The sequence below is a fragment of the Microcaecilia unicolor genome, chromosome 11 (assembly GCF_901765095.1).
Source record: "Microcaecilia unicolor chromosome 11, aMicUni1.1, whole genome shotgun sequence".
NCBI lineage: Eukaryota > Metazoa > Chordata > Amphibia > Gymnophiona > Siphonopidae > Microcaecilia > Microcaecilia unicolor.
The window spans coordinates 28084596-28102461 of record NC_044041.1 but is presented as its reverse complement, the minus strand read 5'-3'; the positions used below and the strand labels follow the sequence as shown (position 1 = coordinate 28102461).

General features: G+C 45.0%; 1 protein-coding gene across 3 annotated transcripts in view; it reads left to right on the top strand.

Annotated features, from left to right (window-relative positions):
• MYO1H (myosin IH) overlaps nt 1-17866 on the top strand; it is a 97775-nt gene that overhangs the window by 28661 nt on the left and 51248 nt on the right. For all 3 annotated transcript variants that reach the window (XM_030219579.1, XM_030219581.1, XM_030219578.1), the window contains exons 8-15: nt 691-804; nt 3267-3338; nt 3899-4018; nt 7783-7850; nt 10096-10201; nt 12334-12414; nt 14801-14892; nt 15562-15656. In XM_030219579.1, coding sequence (XP_030075439.1) covers nt 691-804; nt 3267-3338; nt 3899-4018; nt 7783-7850; nt 10096-10201; nt 12334-12414; nt 14801-14892; nt 15562-15656 — 748 coding nt within the window. The remainder of the gene's footprint in view (nt 1-690; nt 805-3266; nt 3339-3898; nt 4019-7782; nt 7851-10095; nt 10202-12333; nt 12415-14800; nt 14893-15561; nt 15657-17866) is intronic.

Here is a 17866-nt window from a genome sequence, read left to right as displayed (position 1 = left end):
CCAAAGTGGGTGGGCCTGGGCCCACCCAAGCCCACCCTTGGCTACGCCACTGTGTCACAGTCTCTTAGATGTAGTGGAAAGTGCCCAGTTCATTTGCTCCCAGGGTCAACTCTCCAGGGTCAACATTGACAGGGAAGGACAGCCCAAAACGCTTTGTTTTGTTTCCTTTCCCATGTTGTGTGCACCAGTGTTCATTTTGTTTTTGGTTAAGCTTCATTTTCGTTTTGGTAGCAATGTCGTTTAGTGTGCACACTCTTTGCAAAGAGTGCAGACTGTTATCAGTGAATGAAAAAAAACACAACATGTGGGGTTTTTGCTCGTTTTCAGTTGCTAATAACACACAATAGTCATGAGATATGTCTTTGGACTTTTCCAGTGTCCTTGCAAATGGCAGCCTATTCCCTGGGGCGAAGAGTCATAGTCATTGCTCAAAGGTGACACCTAGTGGATAGATTCAGAATCCTTAATTGCAGGGTTCTTAAAGGAATCTTCTTGCATGACCCCAAATCAAAGAACTGTTACAACAATGAGCAGACTAGGTAATAGAAGGGGATGTACGATAGAGGAGAAAATCCATGGGCACTTGTGAATAAAGGGTTTGTGCAGCTGCTGTTCATACAGAGATAGACTTTGAAGCAGAACATATTTAAGAGTCATTTGAAATGTAACTTTGTATCCTTCATGTACCAGCATCTCTTTGGAATCATTGCCAGTGTTCTGTACTTGGGAAACATCCAGTATGAAGAGGATCACCGTGGTCATGCCATCATTACCGATGGCACCCAGATCAGATGGATATCAAAGGTACTATACATTGAAATTGTGGTGTTTCTTACATAGTAAGAGTTTTGGAACAGGGGCACGAAGAGAAAGTTATTTTATTTATTTTTGTTACATTTGTACCCCGCGCTTTCTCACTCATGGCAGGCTCAATGCGGCTTACATGGGGCAATGGAGGGTTAAATGACTTGCCCAGAGTCACAAGGAGCTGCCTGTGCCTGAAGTGGGAATCAAACTCAGTTCCTCAGGACCAAAGTCCACCACCCTAACCACTAGGCCACTCCTCCACTGTTGCTACTATTTGAGATTCTACATGGAATGTTGCTATTCCACTAGCAACATTCCATGTAGAAGTCGGCCCTTGCAGATCACCAATGTGGCCATACGTGCAGGATGTCAGACTCACAGAAACAGAAGCCTGCGCAGCCTTCTACATGGAATGTTGCTAGTGGAATAGCAACATTCCATGTAGAATCTCCAATAATAGCAACATTCCATGTAGAATCTCCAATAGTATCTATTTTATTTTTGTTACATTTGTACCCTGCGCTTTCCCACTCATGGCAGGCTCAATGCGGCTTACATGGGGGCGATGGAGGGTTAAGTGACTTGCCCAGAGTCACAAGGAGCTGCCTGTGCCGGGAATCGAACTCAGTTCCTCAGGACCAAAGTCCACCACCCTAACCACTAGGCCACTCCTCCACTCCAGTTTGCACCCTGGCCCACAACATTATACACGGGGAAGCCCCAACCTACATGTCAGACCTTATAGACCTACCTATTAGGAACGCAAAAAGATCAGCACGCACATTCCTCAATCTCCACAACCCCAACTGTAAAGGACTAAAATACAAATCCACCTACGCAACCAGTTTCTCCTACATTTGCACGCAACTATGGAACGCACTACCGAAGGCCATAAAAACAACGCAAGACCTAACTATCTTCCGAAGGCTACTGAAAACTGATCTGTTGAAGAAGGCATACCATAAATAACCATCCTAACTATTAAAATAATAAGAATGATCATGAACCAGACAGAACCGAACTCTTATCACTTGACTGACTAACCTCATTGCTATTAATGAACAAGCACTACCACTTTAATCCTAATGTCGAAAGTGATTTTTATATAATTGATGACCTAACATATGTTACAAGCCAATCTATAACTCAGGCACCTATGTGAAATACCATAACGTATTCTTCTTTACCATGTTATGTACGCACCTTAATGCAATACCACTTTAATCCTTATATCGAATACGATTTCTCTATAATTGATGATCTAACATATGTTACATCCCAATATATCACTCCCAAACCTATATGCAATACCACATTGCATTCTTCTTTACCATGTATGTACGCACCTTAATGCAATACCATCTGTAATTCTGTTAACCGGAAATGGCAATCGCCACTACGGCAAATGTAAGCCACATTGAGCCTGCAAATTGGTGGGAAAATGTGGGATACAAATGCTACAAATAAATAAATAAATAAATAAATAAAGGGTAAGAGCTGAAAACATTGATTGAGGAGCTCCAGGCCTGCGGATTACACAAACAAGCTCTGCCCCCCTTCAATCTCATTTCATGTCCTCTCGTTCTACTGCCTTCGCATCTCCGGAAAAGGTTAGTTTGCAGATTAATACCTTTCAAATATTTGAACGTCTATGATACAGATGTTCAAATATTTGAAAGGTATTAATCTGCAAACTAACCTTTTCCGGAGATGCGAAGGCAGTAGAACGAGAGGACATGAAATGAGATTGAAGGGGGGCAGACTCAAGAAAAATGTCAGGAAATATTTTTTCACGGAGAGAGTAGTGGATGCTTGGAATGCCCTCCCGCGGGAGGTGGTGGAAACGAAAACGGTAACGGAATTCAAACATGCGTGAGATAACATAAAGGAATCCTGTTCAGAAGGAATGGATCCTAAAGAGCTTAGACGGGTGGCAAAGCTGGTGGCGGGAGACGGAGATGGTGCTGGCCAGACTTATACGGTCTGTGCCAGAGCCGGTGGTGGGAGGCGGGGCTGGTGGTTGGGAGACGTGGATAGTGCTGGGCAGACTTATATGGTCTGTGCCAGAACCGGTGGTGGGAGGCGGGGCTGGTTGTTGGGAGGCGGGGCTAGTGCTGGGCAGACTTATACGGTCTGTGCCCTGAAAAGGACAGGTACAAATCAAGGTAAGGTATACACAAAAAGTAGCACATATGAGTTTATCTTGTTGGGCAGACTGGATGGACTGTGCAGGTCTTTTTCTGCCGTCATCTACTATGTTACTATGTTACTATGTTACTATGGTTGGGCTTGAAGCCCAGAGAGGACAGGGTTTCCCAGGGTTAAAATCTTTGAAAATTATAATTGAATGAGGAATAATAAAGCTAAAAAAAAAAGTATCTGTGCAAGTTGTGACTGACGTACAAATACTGTAGAAGAGATTTGATATTCTGATGTCTGCTCTCTGTCTTACGTTTCAGTTACTTGGGGTTCCTTTGTCTATTCTGCAAGAAGCGCTGACACACAAAAAGATCGAAGCCAGATCAGAAGAGGTAATAACTCAATATAAAATCACGAACGCACTGGAGTTATTATCCTGCATACTATAATAATTAGGAAGTTAGTTTAAAGTTTCACGGCAGTGAGAGCACTGGCGATTCCTCTTTATCAAGGTGGTTCGACTAAGGAATAATGTTGTGGTTCTCCCCAGCCTCCAAGGGGGCCCGGCCATGGCGCCGTTTTCTCTCTCCTGCTCCTGTCGGGATGCGATCACTCGGGTCCCATCAGGAGCAGGAGAGAGAGAGAGAGACCCCTGCGCCGGGCCCACTTGGAGGCCCGGGGAATTTTGCCCTCTCTGACCCCTCCAAAATTTTGGTAGGGCCACGGTCCCTGTGGCCCACCCCATTCCACTGTTTATAGATGAATTCAGGAACTAATATCCCTCAGTTCTAAACCTCTGTCCAAATTAAATTTTGTGCAGTATATGGGAACTCGAAGGGGGGGGGGGGAGGGGTTGCAACGCAAATCACTTACCTCTAAAATTGGTCCTGCTATATTCAGGTTTCTGAAGGACTGATTTCCTCTCATGGTTTTCTCTTTCCAATCTCTGCAGCTTCTTAGTCCCCTGAACATTGAGCTCTCATTTTATGCCCGTGATGCCGTAGCAAAAGCCATCTACGGACGAACATTCAACTGGCTCGTCAATAAAATCAACGGATCTCTAGCCAACACGGTTAGTAGAGAACAGAGACTTCACAGAAACTGACCCCACACTGCTGCCTTTTTTGCTGACCATCAGAGCTGTTGCAGACAGATGTCACACTGAAAACCAAAGGCGTGGAATATGGTGGAATTTGCTTATACCTTGGGAATTCTTGTTTAGTCTTGATGAAAGTCAAATAGGGTCTGTTTTGCATGACATGTTGGGTGTTTAGAGTAATGATGAAATTCATTGTGGTTCTTTGGTTATTTGCAAAATTACTGTTGCTGAAACAAAATATGAGATACAAAGCTGGTTTAACTCAGGGCTTTTCAGATCTGTTCTGCCCCCCTCCACTCCTGCCAGTAAGCTTTTCAGAGTATCCATAATTAATATGTATTTTAACGTTACTACCAAATCAAGGGTTACACACTCCTCCTCTTAGTCAAGTTGTGCTTAGTAACCAATTACATATGACTATTTCAAAGTTCTACTATCATTTTCATATATCAATTTATACATACACTCAATATATCACATCTCATTTCTTTCTGCTTTAAAAATACAAACAGATCACCCATACAAAAAATTCTATTGATCTTAATCCCAGCATTTATGACTGAAAATGGAGCAATGTCACTTGATATCTCAATATGTCAGTCCACTTGCTGACTGTAGACTCTTTAATCCTTAAGGACTCTCCAAACAATGCAATAATTTGTTAACCATATTCATGGTTAACTATCAGTAAATTCCATTGTTCATATATTGATAAAGACAAACAAGGATGATCCTCATGTAAATTCAAAATCCACCAGTCAATGTCCAATTGTAGGTGGCTGTAGCGTATTCCACACTTTTCCAAAACAAATTAATGGATCCCAACACAGGCCGTGTTTCAATCATTAACGTCTTCAGGAGATCCAACCGTACTCAAGCACAGCACGCCATCAGGAGTCTCAGCAGAACGTGACTCACGTCATTACAAATTTGAATCCATTAATTTGTTTTGGAACAGTGTGGAATACGCTACAGCCACCTACAATTGACTGGTGGATTTTGAATTTACATGAGGATCATCCTTGTTTGTCTTTATCAATATATGAACAATGGAATTTACTGATAGTTAACCATGAATATGGTTAACAAATTATTGCATTGTTTGGAGAGTCCTTAAGGATTAAAGAGTCTACAGTCAGCAAGTGGACTGACATATTGAGATATCAAGTGACATTGCTCCATTTTCAGTCATAAATGCTGGGATTAAGATCAATAGAATTTTTTGTATGGGTGATCTGTTTGTATTTTTAAAGCAGGAATAAATGAGATGTGATATATTGAGTGTATGTATAAATTGATATATCAAAATGATAGTAGAACTTTGAAATAGTCATATGTAATTGGTAATTAATATGTATGAGATAAATTAGCATAGGTTGTGTTTCCAACAATTTTAGCCAACAGAAATTGAATATACACATTAATTTAAACAGATAATTTATTTGTCTAGTGTGATGCAACACCCACCCACTGAATGTACATTTGAAAATACAAAGAATGCACCCTGTTTCCTAATCCCATTCAAAACATGCCTCCCTTTAACTGGAGAAAAAGCACACATGCTATGGAACCCCACATGTACTTCTAGCAAGAATAAGAATGGACAATTTTCAGTTAGTTAGGTTTTTTTTTTTTTACCTTGGTAAACTGGCTTTTGAAAATTGCTCTCTATTTTAAGGTTCCTATTTACTAAATTGTGCTAAGGTTTTGCACCTGGAGATGGTGTAGTCCTGGTGCAAAACTTCTGTGTTAACTGGTGGGAGCATTCCCAGTACTGTGGGGGGAAAGAAGCCACGCAATGAATACAGAGCAAAGTTTGCTACTGCACGTTAACGACATGGCAGATGATGCGGAATGCAGTTACTTATACCTCTGGAGAGGTAAATGACTGCATCATATTATCTGCCACATTTGCAGTTAAGACAGAGGTGGTGGAGATGAAAACGGTAGCGGAATTCAAGCATGCGTGGGATAAACATAAAGGAATCCTGTGCAGAAGGAATGGATCCTCAGAAGCTTAGCCGAGATTGGGAGGCGGGGCTGGTGTTTGGGTGGTGGGGCTAGTTCTGGGCAAGACTTCTACGGTCTGTGTCCTGAAAATGACAGATACAAATCAAGGTAAGGTATACACAAGAAGTAGCACATATGAGTTTATCTTGTTGGGCAGACTAGATGGACCGTGCAGGTCTTTTTCTGCTGTCATCTACTATGTTATGTATGTATGTAAGACAGAGATTTTCAACCTTTGTCATCTCACAGCATACTTACATGGCACTAAAATTGTCAAGACACCCCCCCACCACTCATTTTCCAGCATTTACCTTCTATTCCTCCCCCACCCCCACAAATAGACCAGAATCCTGTTCTCTCTCCAGCCAGTGACCAGGCATCTCTCCTTGTCTCTCATGACCCTCCCCACCCCCCGTGTACCTTTTAAAAGTTTTCTTGTCTTTAGTGGTTGGCGGCAGCGAGCACCAAACCTGGAGCATTCCCTCTGATGCTTCCTGCCTATGCAGAAACAGGAAGTTACATCAGAGAGAAGGCTCTGAGGTTGGCTTGAGCAGGCTATATACGGTTACCATATTTTGTCCCCCAAAAAGGAGGACACATGCCCCGCCCCGCCCCCTTTCACACCCCACTTGCCTCCTTTCCCTCACTCCGCCCCATGTCACATTTCCCTTCCCCCCTGTCACACACCCTGTCACCCACCCTCCCCGTCACCCCCCTCCCCTTACCTTACTACTGTCCTGGTGGTCTAGTGACCTCTTCAGGACAGGAAAGAGCCCCCTCTTTCCTGCCCGGAGCACTGCCCTGCATGCATCCTTCCTGTTGGTGACCTCGGCGCCGATTCAAAATGGCTGCCGAGAGTTGAAGTCTCACGAGGTCACTTCAACTCTCAGTGGCCATTTTGAATCGGCGCCGAGATCACCAACAGGAAGGATGCATGCAGGGCAGTGTTCCGGGCAGGAAAGAGGGGGTTCTTTCCTGCCCCGAAGGCGGAAGAGGTCACTAGACCACCAGGGCAGTAGTAACTAAGGGGAGGGGAGGGGAGGCTAGCAATCTGCCCGTTTGTCTGGATTTCTGGACAAACGGGCAGGCTGGTGGGCGGGCCGTCCTAGGACATGCTTATAGAATCATCTGAGCTTCTCACATCATCAGTAATAACCTGGAACTGAAATTCTCCACTGCTATTCAGGTTACGTGACATAATAAATGGCAACAGATAAAGACTACTAGGGCCCATCTAGTCTGCTCAGTAATGTGGCTTAGAGTCAAGGCTTTTTTTGAGGGGGCACTGAGTACTGTCACCTTTTCCATTGTCCGCTATAATTGACCTATGGACCCCAAGTTTTAATGAAAGAGCTCAGGCTCTACACACCAATTCTACCTTGTTATAGATTCTGTGACTGGTTGCAGGAGCTCTGGCCATTGAGGGTGGGTCCCTCAGTGATCACCCCTCCCCTGAAGGGTGGCCTAGGATTTGAGTACCGGCATCTTTTTTGCTAGAAAAAACACACTGCTTAGAGTTGTACCTTTCTCTCCCTGCAGAATATATAGGATACTCCCTCTTAGTCTTTGTTTAAGGTTGTAACTTGATAGCGCTTTAAGATACAGTAGTATTGGGTGTGCTCTGTGTCCACTAGACAGCGTCCTGAAGAGAAGTTGACACCAACATAAGCTTGTATATATGACACTTGTCAACCAATTACAGTCTAATTATTGCTCTGTTTGAACAGGACCCTCCTAGGAAAACAGTGATTGGACTGCTGGATATCTATGGCTTTGAAGTTTTTGAAACGAATGGGTAAGTATCAGTGCTTTTTTTGTAGAAAAAAGGTGCTGGTACTCATTATGGGCGGGGTCACCACATATGACGCTGCCCCTATTATAGCCACACCCACATTAGCCACACCCCTTATACCAGCCATGACGCATATAAACAGACATCATTGAAAATATTATACTAGTATAGGAGAAAAAATAATGTGATTTTTTTTCATTATAAATAATTTCTGTAAGCTGTTACAGCTCCAGTATACCCAGTGCAAAATAAGACAAATTCCAAACACTAAAATGAAAATAAAATGATTTTTTCTACCTTTGTTTTCTGGTGACTTTGTTTTTCTATCCATATTGGTCCCAGTCTCTGATTCTGCTGCTCTCTATCTGTTCTCTTAACTCCGTTTCCAGGGCTTCCTTTCCATTTATTTCTTTACTTTCCTCCTTTCTTCTTCTTTTGTTGCCCTGCATCCATAAGTAAAAGCTGGGTCCTCCTCCATGGAATTGACTGGAGGAGGTATAACGTGGATCCAGCTTTTGCCTATTTTCTCCATCCATGTGCAGTTTTTCTCCTCTTCCCTTTCCCTCATCTCCATCCATGTGCATCTTCTTTTTTCTTTCCTCCCCTCCATCCATGTCCAGCACTTCTCCTCTCTCCTCCCTCCTCCCCTCCATCCCAGGGACATATCTGAGATTTGGCGGTAGAGGGGGCAGGGGCTAGAGTGAGGGGGCACATTATAGCCCCCCGGCCGCCGCCCCCCCTACCGCCGTCAACCCTCCCTCCTACCACCGTTAACCCTCCCCCGCCTACCGCCGTCAACCCTTTCCCCGCCTACCGCCATCACCTACCCCCGAGGTCCGCTTCCTCCTGCCGGTTTTTTAAAATATTGCTTCAGCTGGCGGGGGACCCCAACCCCCCGCCAGCCCAGCCGAAGGTCTTTAACTTCTTCATCCGATTCCTCGTGCTGTGAAAGCTGCATCCTTCCAGTTGGAAGGAGTCTGACGTCGCAGCATGTTGTACGTGCAGGACGTCAACGTGCTGCGACGTCAGACTCCGTCCAACTGGAAGGATGCAGCTTTCACAGCACGAGGATGAAGAAGTTAAAAAAGACCTCGGCTGGGCTGGCGGGGGTTGGGGTCCCCCGCCAGCTGAAGTAATATTTTAAAAAACCGCCAGGAGGAAGCAGACCTCGGGGGTAGGTGACGGCGGTAGGCGGGGAAAGGGTTGACGGCGGTAGGCGGGGGAGGGTTAACAGTGGTAGGGGGGTCCAGGGCGAAATCTGCAGGGGCCCAGGCCCCTGTGGCCCCACGCAGATACGCCCCTGCTCCATCCATGTCCAGCATTTTTCATCTCTCTTCCCTCCTCTGTATCCATATAAAGCAATAATTCTCTCTCCCCTCTCCTCCATCCAAGTCAGCATTTCTCCTCTCTCCTAGCCAACTCCTCTATCCATCCATGTCCAGCAATTCTCCTCTATCTCCTGCTCTCCTCTCCATCCATTTCTAGCATTTCTCCTCTCTCCCCTCTCATCCATGTCCAGCAATTCTGTCTTCCCTGTCCTCCCCTCCCTGTCCAGTGATTCTCCTCTCTCCCCTCCATGTCCAGCAATTCTCTCATCCCTGTCCTCCCCTCCCCATCCAGCGATTCTCCTCTCTCCCCTCCATGTCCAGCAGTTCTCTCTTCCCTGCCCTCCCCTCCATGTCCAGCAATTCTCTCATCCCTGTCCTCCCCTCCCCGTCCAGCGATTCTCCTCTCTCCCCTCCATGTCCAGCAATTCTCTCTTCCCTGCCTTCCCCTCCCATCCATGTCCAGCAAGTCTCTCTTCCCTGCCCTCCTCTCTCCCCCCATCCATGTCCAACAATTCTCTCTTCCCTGCCCTCCTCTCTCCCCTGCCCTCCCATCGATGTCCAGCAATTATCTCATCCCTGCCCTCCCCTCCCATGATTTCCAGCAATTCTCCACCTCTCCCCTGCCCTCACCTCTCCCATATCCAGCGATTCTTAGTCCCCCAGCCGTCCTCCTTCATTGCCTGCCAGCCAGCGTCGGACTCAGAAGCGAACGGCGCAGGCAGCGATTGGCTGGCAGCGTCATAGCTTCCCTCTGCGAGTCCCGCCTACAACTTCCTGTTTACGCATAAACTCCACGAAATGTTTTACAAATTCTTTAATTAAATTAAAATTGGCCAAATACTTCCAAGAGACCCAATGGACTATTGCTCTGACTCAGCATGGCATTTCTAATGTTCTCCTTATTTTATGATTTCCACAAGCTTTGAACAGTTCTGTATAAACTACTGCAATGAGAAGCTCCAGCAGCTGTTTATCGAGATGACACTGAAGGCAGAACAAGAGGAGTACGAGACCGAGGGCATACAGGTAAACGTCCCCTACAGGGCAATTCGATAACAGGGCACCTATAAATAGGCAGGAGGTACCTACTTTCCTTTATAGAATATTAGCCTAAAGGTTAATTGCACACCTAGAATTTAGATGCAAACATGTATGATAACCATAGTGCCAGTGTGCTTATTTTTATTTATGTATTTAGATTTTGCTCACACCTTTTTCAATAGTAGCTCAAGGTGAGTTACATTCAGGTACACTGGATATTTCTCTGTCCCAGGAGGGCTCACAATCTAAGTTTGTACCTGAGACAACGGAGGGTTAAGTGACTTGCCCAAGATCACAAGGAGCAGCAGTGGGATTTGAACCGGCCACTTCTGGATATCAAGACCAGTGCTCTAACTTGTTCAAATAAGTCTTGTCAAACAAGATAATAAAATCAAGTACTCTACAACAATCCTTAATGTACCGCAAAATGTATTTTCGGACGCATGCCAAGTGGCGCTTGATGTGCGTAGCTCATTACCGCCCGGTTACCGCGTGAGTCTTTACCACTAGGTCAATGGCTGGTGGTAGTTGCAGACCCAAAATGGACGCGTGGCAATTTTGATTTTGCTGCGCGTCCATTTTCGGCAAAACTTTCGCTGAAAAATGGATCGGCGTGCAACCGAAACCCGCGCCTACACTACTGCAAGCCACTTTTCAGCGCACCTTAGTAAAAGGACCCCTTATTTTGTAATTGTGAGCCCTCCAGGAGCACCTATTGTACCTGAATGCACACCACTTTAGGCTTGCAGGTGGTTTTTATGTTTAGGTGCAGTAGGCAGGGCCACCGAGAGGGTGGGGCGGGGGGGGGGCAAGATTCCCCGGGCCTGGCCTCCGAGGGGGTCCGGCACCAGAAGGTTCTGCTCCCTTGTCCTGTCTTTCTCCTTCTCCTGTGTGTGAGGACCCTGTGCCGGTTTGTGTGATTGCTGTGGAAGCATTTCTCCCCCCCCCCCTTTTGTTTGATTTATTATAAAACTTGAACCGTGACTCTGAACTAACATTATTTTTGCCATTTCTTGGTAATCCAGTGCTAAATCTTCTCCTCAAATTTCCTGAACAATTTTCAAAATGTTTACCCATGTTTAGAGTTACCATATGTCCGGATTTTGAGGTATGAGGCGCTGCTCTGAGCTTCTCCACTCCACATTATTTTGAGTGTATTTTAGTGCTACAATATTTGAAAAGAGATATATAAATTCCTTTGATATTTGGATAGAATAAGCAACCATCACATGGTGAGAAGATTCCTGATGCAGGCCTGAATGGCCGAAACACAGCTGTGTCATTGGTCAGTACTGTATATGTAGAAAATATCTCTTGCAATGTAACACTGTTTTAGATATTTATATTGTCTCTTTATTGTTACATGTTATTATCTACTTTATATAATTTATATGTTTTGATTTGTATAGACTCCTGATGCAGGCCTGAACTGCCAAAACACAGCTGTGTCGAGTCCCTTTCTCCCTACTTTTCTATGGTTAATAAAGTATATATTTTTCAATTTTTATATTAAAAAAGTGTCGTCCCCTTTTTTTATATTTATATTTTTAAATATATACATTTTATTATTTTTATATTTTATATTTTTTATTTATTTTTTGTTTTTGTTTTTGTTAGTCATCTTCGCTGTTTTGCCTTTTGTTCTTTTTTGTGCGAAGATTTGTTTCTTCTGTTTTTTGTATCAGGTGGTGAGGGGAGAACACTTGGTGCCCACCCACTTCTTGTCTAGGCCCACCCAAAATCTGTTGTCTGGCTACGCCCCTGCTTCCAGTCCACGCCTTCAGACCATCCCAGGCTCCCCCCCCCCCCAATGGTCTGCTGATTATGCCCCTGGAATAGGAGTGGCCTCAAGGCACATCAATGGAGGTGCCCATCTGTAGAATTGCCCTCTTAGCACATGGAAAAGAACTTTTCTGTGTGGTAACTGCAAGAATATATGTTGGGAACACTCCAAGCAGCTAGTGCACGACTGTTGAACTTCCTGCATGTAACGCACTTTGGTAAACAGGCCTGTTTAGTCTTTAGAATGGTTTCATACTGGCATCTGAAAGCTTGAAGTGGAACTCTAGGCTGCCCTGTTTACAACCTGATTTCCCTTATTTCCTCTTTAATTACAGTGGGAGCCAGTGCCGTACTTCAACAACAAAATAATATGTGACTTGATCGAACAGAGGCACAAGGGCATCATCTCCATAATGGTAGGAATATCTAGATACCATGGTTTTATAAAATAGAACCCCACATTCAGATCACAAATACGTAACTATATATGAAGGATGTATATAGTTATAGCACTATTGAAAGGAGTATTCAGAATGTTATAAATTTCGGGGTCGATATTCTAAGAAATTTAAACAGCCAGAAACAGCTCCTGGCCATTTAAATCACTAGTCCAAGGCTAACTGCAGATATTCAGCAGCACTTAACCTGCTAAACATACCCGGAGAAGAGACGGCTGAGGGGAGACATGATAGAGGTATATAAAATATTGAGTGGAGTGCAACAGGTGGATGTGAAGCATCTGTTCGCGCTTTCCAAAAATACTAGGACTAGGGGGCATGCGATGAAACTACAGTGTAGTAAATTTAAAACAAATCAGAGAAAAGTTTTCTTCACCCAACGCATAATTAAACTCTGGAATTCGTTGCCGGAGAACGTGGTGAAGGCGGTTAGCATAGCAGAGTTTAAAAAGGGGTTGGACGGTTTCCTAAAGGACAAGTCAAAAACCACTACTAAATGGACTTGGGAAAAATCCATAATTTCAGGAATAATATGTATAAATAAATAAACAAACAAACAAACATGTATAGAATGTTTGTACGTTTGGGAAGCTCGCCAGGTGGTCCTTGGCCTGGATTGGCCGCTGTCGTGGACAGGATGCTGGGCTCGATGGACCCTTGGTCTTTTCCCAGTATGGCATTACTTATGTACTTATGTACTTATGTTAGTACCTAAACTGTAAGTGGCTATTTTGTGGGTGGTCTGGGGGTCGGAGTCAGCACTTATTTTTTTATTTTATTTATTTATTATTACATTTGTACCCCGCACTTTCCCACACATGGCAGGCTCAATGCGGCTTACATCGTAACAATATGAAGAATAACAATGTCGTATGAGTTAAGTGTTAAGGGTAGGCGTAAGGAAGATGAAGAGGAAAAAGACATGGGATAGTAATAAGGATTATGTGCTTAAGTGCTAATATTCACTACTTAACTGGATATGGTACCATAGTAACATAGTAACAGCTACTGTGTTACTATGTTACTATGGTTACCACATAAAACACAGTCCTATCTTTTTACGGTTTACCATAGCTGGTTAAGTGCTGAATATCGCACTTAACTGGATAAGTTTTATCTGTCTGTGTATGCCCAGATATTCAATGCTAGTGCCTGAACATGGCCTGGCATTGAATATCTAGATTTAACGCCAGCGGCGGTCAGCAAATCCATGAATATCAGGCCCTGTGAATGAAAAAAGTCAATCCTAAATTCCTGAATTGATGTGTCCTGGTAATTGACCAATTCCCTTGTCTAATTTTCTGCCTGATGTGTTTATCTGTCGTTTGTCAATCAGGATTCATTTGAAGAGTGGAATGTTTTTAGGACTAGCTCAGTGGCAGTGCTCTGTGCTGCCTTGCAGAGGGACTGGGTTCAAATCCTGGCTCGGGTCTTCTGCTTCACAGGTTGACTGGAGCATAGAATGCTACAGAGCAAATTGTGAGGGGAACCGGGCATGGCGTGGGCAGACACAGGGAAGGCTCCTCTTAAAGGAAAACAGAAGGCATATAACAAAACAATTTGCCAGGCACATTTCATGTAACTTAGCCTTAGCAAGACATTGGTTCAGTACACACTGATCTTACAAACAACGGGCAAGTTCACTTCATTCACTCATATAGGAAACCATTTAATTAATCAAGGCATCAAAGAGGTGTAAGCTTGAAACATGAGTACATAGACCAGAACAAGGCATCCAGGGGAACAATGAACAACATGGCCAACTAGAATCTAAAGACTCAAGGCCAGTTGGAATCCAGGAAAAATTGATACTGGAAGAACAGATTTAACATAGATAATAACCCAGTGCTGACCAGTTCAGAAGCAGGGCAGAAAACCCTTACTATCTGGGCTGGCCTCAACGGGGCACACCCAACAGACAGACAAGGCAGGGAAGACCAGAGTACACAAAGACTCAGGATGGATGGGGACACAGTATTTCCAAAAGGAAGGAAGACTCAAGCCCAGCATGGCACAAGTCCAGTTCCCTACTGGCACAGCCCCTGACTGGGAGTCATAGTTACTGTGACCAGATTTAGGGCTCATGATTGTATGGCTTCAGAAGGAGCCCTGGTGCATGGTCCCCACCTGACAATTGGACTAGAGTGAGTTGGAAAGAAATATACAATAGCAGAACAAACCCTAATGTTATATCCCACCCTATTTCGGAAGGAGCTGGAGGAAACTGCCAATCACAGAAAAAAAGACAGTGGGGATGTTTTTAAAGACAATGTTCTTGGAAATGCAAGTGTTCTACTCATACAATAGTTATGCTGTCTATCCCTGCTCCCTTATCTTTCCTAAGGATGAAGAATGCATGAGACCTGGTGAGGCCACAGATTTGAGCTTCCTGGAAAAGCTGGAAGAGAAAGTAGGAGATCACCCTTACTTCCTGACGTATGCATTTATAGTTTATAAACGCTCCATCCCCTGGCTGGTCCTGTGGCTCAGTCACAGTGCTGTATGCTCTGACACAGCAGGATCCATGTTTATGGCAAGGTTGGCAGGGCTCCTGCAGATCATGGTGGTGAAGCTCACCCCTACAGGGGTTGGAGGGAAGATGATAGCCATCAAAGGAGTGACTGCTCCTGACACTTCAGCAACACTGACACTGAAGCCACTGCAAGGGTGCCTTTTGGACAATACTTTATATCCATCATTCAGGCACTAGGAAGATTTGTTTATCATGCAATCCTCTTTGGAAGGGTTGATGAAAAAGCAGAATTTGAGCTCTTCCCAAAGGTTCTCACTTCTGACATATACATACACGTTTATCAATTCTGACTTGCTGAAGTGTGTTGTATCTTATAGATGCACAAAACCCTGCTCAAAGTAAAGGAAATGAATGTTTCATTAGTTAAATCAAACTTCAGAGTCTAAAACCTGCTAACACAATAGAGAAGAAGGGAAGAGAATGAGGCTAAGGTTTAGGATGTCCACAATTTGTTCCAGAGGGAAAAAGATCTTGTACCATTCTTAAAATCATTTTTCTATCAGAATAAAGTTGCAGTATATGCAAAGTACTTTGCTGTTTCTTGATTTGGCATTGCCCCTCTTTCTCCATAGTCGAAAACTTGCAGATCAAAAAGCACGAAAGACAATTGACTGGGTGGACTTCCGACTCCTTCACTATGCGGGAGAAGTAACTTACTGTACGATAGGTGAGTATGTTCCTCAGCCCAGTTTCCAAAAACAGACTACTAGTCACTCCGTCTCACTGTATATGCAAGAAATGGAAACATTTACCAAAAAGTGGAGAAAAAAGACCTCAGTGAACAACCCCGCGCTCCTCACTAATGTATAGAGCCAGAGCTGACAACCATCACCGGTCAAAAAAAACTCCACAGTCACTGAAAGCAGTAAACAGAGAGAAAGCTGTAGTCACGTAAACAGGAAAAATTCATAAAACTCAGTGCTTTTTTTGTGCCGGTACGCAACGGTACGGCGTACCGGCACCTTTTTCTCCTCCTCCCCTCCCCTCCCATTACTTCCAGCGATTCTCCGCCTCTCTCATGCCCTCCCATCGACGTGCAGCGATTTTTCCGTCCCTGCCCTGCCCTCACCTCTCTCATATCCAGCGATTCTTCGTCCCTCAGCGTCCTCCTTCACTGCCTGCCAGCCAGCGTCAGACTCAGAAGCGAATGGTGCTGGCAGCGTCGTAGCTTCCCTCTGCAAGTCCCGCCTATGCGTAAACAGGAAGTTGTAGGCGGGACATGCAGAGGGAAGCTACGACGCTGCCAGCCAATCGCTGCCTGCACCGTTCGCTTCTGAGTCTGACGCTGGCTGGCAGGCAGTGAAGGAGGACGCTGAGGGACGAAGAATCGCTGGATATGGGAGAGGTGAGGGCAGGGGAGGGACGGAAAAATCGCTGCACGTCGATGGGAGGGCAGGAAAGAGGCGGAGAATCGCTGGAAGTAATGGGAGGGGAGGGCAGGGGAGAGAGAATTGCTGGAAATCAATGGGAGGGAAGGGCAGGGGAGAGAGAATTGCTGGAAATCAATGGGATGGGAGGGAAGGGCAGAATTGCTGGAAATCAATGGGATGGGAGGGAAGGGCAGGGGAGAGAGAATTGCTAGAAATCAATGGGATGGGAGGGAAGGGCAGGGGAGAGAGAATTGCTGGGAAGGGCAGGGGAGAGAGAATTGCTAGAAATCAATGGTATGGGAGGGAAGGGCAGGGGAGAGAGAATTGCTGGACATGGGAAGGGCAGAGGAGAGAAAATTGCTGGAAATCAATGGGATGGGAGGGAAGGGCAGAGGAGAGAGAATTGCTGGACATGGGAAGGGCAGGGGAGAGAGAATTGCTGGACATGGGATGGGAGGGAAGGGCAGGAGAAAGAGAATTGCTGGAAATCAATGGGATGGGAGGGAAGGGCAGGGGAGAGAGAATTGCTGGACATGGGATGGGAGGGAAGGGCAGGGGAGAGAATTGCTGGACATGGGATGGGAGGGAAGGGCAGGGGAGAGAGAATTGCTGGACATTGATGGGAGGGCAGGGATGAGATAATTGCTGGACATGGAGGGGAGGGCAGGGAAGATAGAATTTCTGGACATGGAGGGGAGAGAGGAGAATCGCTGGACGGGGAGGGGAGGACAGGGAAGAGAGAATTTCTGGACATGGAGGGGAGAGAGGAGAATCGCTGGACGGGGAGGGGAGGACAGGGAAGAGAGAATTGCTGGACATGGAGGGGAGAGAGGAGAATTGCTGGACAGGGTGGGGAGGACAGGGAAGAAAGAATTGCTGGACATGGATGAGAGGGGAGAGAGGAGAAATGCTAGAAATGGATGGAGAGGAGAGCAGGAGATAGAGGAGAATTGCTGGACATGGATGGATGGAGGAGTTGGCTAGGAGAGAGGAGAAATGCTGACTTGGATGGAGGAGAGGGGAGAGAGAATTATTGCTTTATTTGGATACAGAGGAGGGAAGAGAGATGAGAAATGCTGGACATGAATGGAGGGGAGGAAAGAAAAAAGAAGATGCGCATGGATGGAGATGAGGGAAAGGGAAGAGGAGAAAAACTGCACATGGATGGAGAAAATAGGCAAAAGCTGGATCCACGTTATACCTCCTCCAGTCAATTCCATGGAGGAGGACCCAGCTTTTACTTATGGATGCAGGGCAACAAAAGAAGAAGAAAGGAGGAAAGTAAAGAAATAAATGGAAAGGAAGCCCTGGAAACGGAGTTAAGAGAACAGATAGAGAGCAGCAGAATCAGAGACTGGGACCAATATGGATAGAAAAACAAAGTCACCAGAAAACAAAGGTAGAAAAAAAATCATTTTATTTTCATTTTAGTATTTGGAATTTGTCTTATTTTGCACTGGGTATACTGGAGCTGTAACAGCTTACAGAAATTATTTATAATGAAAAA